Genomic DNA, 5,910 nt, shown 5'->3' with positions numbered 1-5,910 from the left:
TCCTCCACAGAACCTTGAATTTGGTCATTTCACGTCGTCGTTTAGGAGATGACGGCAAAGAAATGTACCAAAATGTAAAACGCACGTGCGGTGCCATTGTTTTTGCTCACTAAACATATTGTTTTGTAGCGTCGTCGTTGCCGTCGGCGTCGTCGTTTAGTAAGCTCCCTAAAGCGGGGTAGCGAGCGCGCTTACGAAAGACATGACCATTATGTTGATGGCAGGTGTGTGGTTCAGTCAGTAGAATGAATCTGGACAATAAAGCCAAATCGGGTTGGGATGAATTAATGGTTAGCTAGTTTTCTCTTCGGCTTAGATCGATATGCCCTTGTAAGAGAAACTTCCATGTCGAGAAGAACTTTCTGATATTGGTACGGGTCTTGTTGATGCCTGTCCGTAGGTGACACCCAAGCACTTTTGGAACCACTGTAAGGGTGGTCAAGCCCCCTTCCCATATTACAGTGTGGCCTAAACAATCTTCTAGTTACTGCACACGATTAGGGAAATTCACTGTATAATCCCTTTTCACCCCTTCACGTCCTAAGCTCTTTTCTATTCTCCAAAGGATCTTGATATTAGCAGGCAAGTCAGAACTTTAAAGCGACAAAGCTTTTAAGTTTATAAGACGTGTTTCGACAGAAACTTCTGTCATCTTCAGTTGATGAATGTACAAAGCATTAAAAGTTGAATTTATAAGTAGGACAAAGTGCTAAAACCTTTACTGGGTTATTAACTAATTATTTTGGTTTCACCTCGTACTCTTACAAAGTGGGTCTCATCAGGACTCTTGTTGATAGGGCCTATAAGATTAACAACACCTGGTTGGGGCTACACGAGGACATAACTAAGCTTATGGAAGTCCTAATAGAGAATCTTTTCCCTGCCCATTTAATTGAAAGGGTTGTAAACCGCTACATTACTGGGACTCTAAGTAATCATTGACCCCAGGGTTCCCTTCCCACTTCACCTATATGTTACTTTAAGCTACCTTACATAAGCCATTTTTCTGTCGTCACTCAGAAAAAGATTCGTCACTTTATCAAGCGCTATTGCAATGATTTGGATATCAAACTGGTTTTTTCCTCCTTTAAGATAGGCAACTTGTTTGGGATGAAAGACCCTATCCCTGGCAGGCCTTGTTCGCGTGTGGTTTATAAGTTTGCATGTGCGGGCTGTAATGCCTGTTATGTCGGCGAAACAACCCGACATTTTTCCACACGCGTGCGTGAGTATGTAGTCAGTGATAGGGCCTCTCACATTTTCAAACACCTACAGAATTCTGAACATTGTCGCGCCCTGTGTTCAGTAGACTGTTTCCATATTTTAGATCACGCCTATACGAGTTTTCAACTTAAGATAAAAGAGGCTATTCATATTCAAAGGGAATCAACAATGACATCATGTAAATCTAATTTAAAAACTATTCTTTTCATTCTCACATTGTCACGTTTTATGTACATTCCGTTGTTATTAGTACTTTTTCCTACTTATAAATTCAACTCCTATCACTTTGTACTTTTATCAACTGAAGATGACAGACGTTTCTGTCGAAACATGTCTTATAAACTTAAAAGTTTTGTCGTTTTCTTTAAAGTTATTTTAAGTCCTTCTAACTCTCTATTTTTTCGTTTCCGAAACAGTACAATACAATAATGCAATACATACTTAATTGACCGCTCCCCATAGGGGCTTTTCAAGGCCAATGAAACACAACGAAACAACGGAACAGAATAACAACAACAGCAACAACTGTTAAGAATCCCAACTGGCCGGAGGCAAACCAGTTGGCTATTTACAAGTGCACCTGGGAAGTTGATCCAGGGACTGCCAGGATCAAATTCAATGAGTGGTCAGAGCGGGTCTTGAACCCGGGATCTCCGGATTTCAAGGAAAGCGCCCTAACCACAGTGCCTCTTCTCTCCGTTGCCAGAATAGTGCCCCTCTGTTAATTGGACCTATAATGCTGATAGTATGGTATGGCAACTTTTTCCTTTGCACGAATCGTCTAATCTTGCACCGTCTCGCACGATGTGCCACGGAGACGTCGATCCGTAACTAGGGAGCTTACGAAACGACGACGCCGACGGCAACGACGACGCTATAAAACAATAGATTTAGTGAGCAAAAGCAATTAAACAATTGCTCTGCACGCTCTGCACGTGCGTTTTTCATTTTGGTACATTTCTTTGCCGTCATCTCCTAACTGACGACGTGAAATGACCAAATTCAAGGTTCTGTGGAGGACGTTAGCACATGACGATGAATTTTCAATTCTCTCTCTACGCTTCCAACTCACTCATACCAGTTTAATTCCTCGACAGTTGCTACACATTTTTAACTTGAAACGACATGAAATAGTTTCTTAGTGATATAAATTGTATTTTTAAATGAAGTCCTCGTAGCCGCCGTCGTTCTCGTTTCGTAAGCTCCCTAGTATTTCGTGTCGAATGGCATAGGTCTACTCCTTTGAATTGGTTGGATTCTGAACTTAAGGTATCCATATCACCTCATCTGGTAACTTTGCCTCGTTGGTCTGTTCTAATACGGATAATATAGGTTTTCTTTGTCTACGAATTTATTTAGTCATCAACTTTGTTGAATTGTTGTCTATTGGTAAATTCCTCAAAATAACAGGTAATTGTGACCTAACTAGGTGAACAAAATTGTTGGCCGACTGTTTGTATTTTGTAACGCCGTGGAGCAGGGGCAAGGCAAAACTAGTACAGTCCTCTTAGGACCTTAGAAAATGGAACTCCTGTCACCCTCGGTTTACTATAGTTCTGGGAGTTGTAGGACGTTTTTTAGCGAGTTTTGCGACCCTTTTGTGACAAGCCTCCCCTAAAGTGTGAGTGTTGAGCCCGAAGACTGCTGTCGTCACAATGCCATTTATTCTCGGACCAGTTTTGGATCAACGACCAGGATACCGACCACTTCAAATCGGTCTGCAAGACAATTTTTTCGCAATTTTGCCTTGCACCATCATAGTATAGGGACTTTCCTCTCAAGCGCAGAAACGTGTTCTAAGGGAACACAAATCATACTTTAGCAACATCTACGTTAAGGATATCCACTCACTTGGTTTGACGTTAGGGTACTTAACAAGTAACTTTATTAATTCTGACTTATTGGTAAGTACAAATATGTTGTGATAAATGCGCGCTAAGAAACTAAGTATTAACAACATGAATACAGAACGTGGTCAGTTGCTTTCCTTTTCCTTCTAAGATGATAATTCGTCTCGTTTATTCCAATTGTTTCCATGCGATGGTTATCACCACGTTTAAAGCCTGTATATACTTTTTCTAATGCAATAAGTCATAAGAGAGGATACTAACATCTCATTTAAGATACGACCGCGTGCCGAGAAAGCTTACAGAAAGATTACGTCATGAAAAATACTCGCGTACGATTTTTATCATGACGAGTTGAGTTTTTTGATATACGAGACAAAGAGTGAATAAAAATCGTTCAAAGCATTTCCCATGCTGTAATGTGTTTATTTTATAGGTACTGAGATTTTTTTTCGTGGTAGTGTTTCATAGACAACTTTATTTCGCACAAATGGAGCGGGGCAATGAATTCAATAAAAAAGGATTAAAAATCTCCTAACCGACAACTTATTTAATAAATTTTAGATTACTTGCTGTGCTTCAAATATTCCAAAGTAGTCCAAAGTGAAGAGTGTTGTTTAGCCAGAGTGCTTCGGAGCAAACTTTTCTCGTACTATATTTTTAATTCGTCGCTTGTCAAAGCTACCTATGCTCTGGATTTATTGACCTTTCCTTGCTTCTTTAGTCGGTTTTGTTTGGACTAAAAAAACTACTCCTGGTTTTGTCAAATACCAAGTCGTTTGTTACGCTTGCGGAATAGCCATTTTTCTTCAGTTGTCGTTCCAAGCTTTCCTCTAAACTTCAAAGGAAAGCCGCCTCTTCTTATTCATTGCCATCTTCAGTGCGGACGGAGATGATAAATATATTCAGTATTCATTCAGCTCAACCGCTGGAATCACTTCCACTTACCTATCTCCGGCCTTTGTTTTCAAAAGTCTTTCAAGCAATCTTACATCTCATTCAGTTTATTGAGCGGCATTTTTGGTTTCTCTTTCTAAAATAAATTCCCCAACTGAGCAAACAGAAGCAAACCTTCCTTGTGCCATTTTTCAAAGCGCGCGATTTTTGTACAACGGCTGTCGGATGACGTTCTATTCAGTCCATTCGATATGTTCATTCATCACTATTGAAATTTCGTCGTTCGCGTTGCTGGTTGGACGAACGATATTTCTTCACAATGAAATTTTCTCATTTGAGTTCCTGATTGGCTACATTAAGAATCAGTTCGAATTTTATTCACTAAGATTTTCGTGGATAAATCTCAGTACTTATGAAATAAATCGAATTTCTTAACAGATCATGGAATCGCGTCATGTGCAAATTCGTCGAACAGTTTCCTTTACCGCTTGTTTCACTTCTCGTATCTTCCAGCAGTAAAGAATTGGGTTTAATGAGGAGTTGAAGTAAACTAAAGTCCCTGTCAGTCCCCAAACAAGGACAGTGAAACTTGTTAGATCCTTCTCAGCAGTGAACACAACCTGTGCGATACCATAAGGCAGATAACACACAACTAGAGACAACTGCACTAACAACGCACCGTATACTGTCTTTCTGTATAGCACTATGTTCAATGGAACTCTTTCGCTTCGTCTTGTTTTATTAACTTCAGTTTTGTTGAAGCGCAGGGCAAAGAAAATTTTTAAGTAGGAGGAAAATGACGTTAGTAAACAAACGGATATAATTATATTACTGACTATGCTAAGGGCGCCTTTAAGAAACGAAACGACTGTACCAACGATGGAAAACACCCAAAAGATTGTTACAACCATGTAAGCGCGGTTCAAGGTCACAATCTGTCTGTATCTGAGCCTCAACGAAAGAGCTAGAAGTCTATCCACACTTATCGCAGTGGTTGTCAGCAAGGACACGGAACACAAGATGTACGATGCCAAGAAACGTGCAATGCTTGTATATCGACAAACTTCAAAATCCTTTTGCAATTCTGAAATCCACGTGGCCGCAGAAAGAGGGTGTACAAATAATCCGACGCAAAGATCAGTTGTCGCCAAGGTACGCAACAAGAGTTTGGAGGGCGCGTGAAGCGAAGTCTCTTTGTGAAGAGCGAGTAGGATCAGCGAATTTCCAAAAATTGCAGTTACACAGAATGCAATGTTCAATGCTAAGAGACAGGTCAGCTCTTTGCTTATTTTTCCATCGGAAAATTTTCGTAAACAAGTCAAGTCTGCCAAAGTTGCATCATTTTCACCACTAGATGTAGAAGAGTAGTTTACTTGCGCCATTGGTGGTCCATTTGCGAATGAAGACAAATGTATATTGACGCAGGCTTAAATAAACAATCTCAGTTTTCCTTCTTTAATAATTCATTTTGTAAATCTCATGACTTTCCCTAATCCAGAAAAAAAAAACAGATTAGCTGCTGGTGTCTTTAACTTAAGAGAATACATCGAACAAAAATTATTTTCCCCGTGATTTTATGCACAGTTTCCATGTACATTGCAACTCTGGCGGTATAGAATTATAATTTCTTCTGGCTTAATATCTTTAAAGAAATCGGGATCCTGGTGCTATGGGGGGAAAAGAACAACAATAAATTTAACATGAAGGACTTTCAGCTGCTTTATTTTACTAATTATAAACCTTAACCCCCACCTGCACTAAAGGAAAACAAAACTGGCTTCTACATTTCCTTCTTCCATGTAAAACGTGTTCTTAGTTTACTTTAACGAACCTGGTTACCAGCTATACGACCGGAAGGTACACTAAGTAGGGAATGATAGTTTAATTTCACCCGAATTAAAGCAACTGTGCATTATGAAGTAGATATTAATGACAATCAAAT

The 5,910-nt window shown here is 39.7% G+C and overlaps 1 protein-coding gene across 1 annotated transcript; it reads right to left on the bottom strand.

The window, feature by feature from the left end:
* Positions 1–3,095: 3,095 nt before the first annotated feature.
* Positions 3,096–5,402, bottom strand: LOC138036161 (adenosine receptor A3-like). The gene has a single exon (XM_068882514.1). The coding sequence runs from the start codon at positions 5,348–5,350 to the stop codon at positions 4,421–4,423; it is 930 nt and encodes a 309-aa protein (XP_068738615.1). The 5' UTR covers positions 5,351–5,402; the 3' UTR covers positions 3,096–4,420.
* Positions 5,403–5,910: the final 508 nt, after the last annotated feature.

Source organism: Montipora capricornis, unplaced genomic scaffold (assembly GCF_036669925.1).
Source record: "Montipora capricornis isolate CH-2021 unplaced genomic scaffold, ASM3666992v2 scaffold_463, whole genome shotgun sequence".
Classification (NCBI taxonomy): domain Eukaryota; kingdom Metazoa; phylum Cnidaria; class Anthozoa; order Scleractinia; family Acroporidae; genus Montipora; species Montipora capricornis.
The sequence above is the reverse complement of the archived record's forward strand: the minus strand, read 5'-3'. Positions and strand labels throughout refer to the sequence as shown.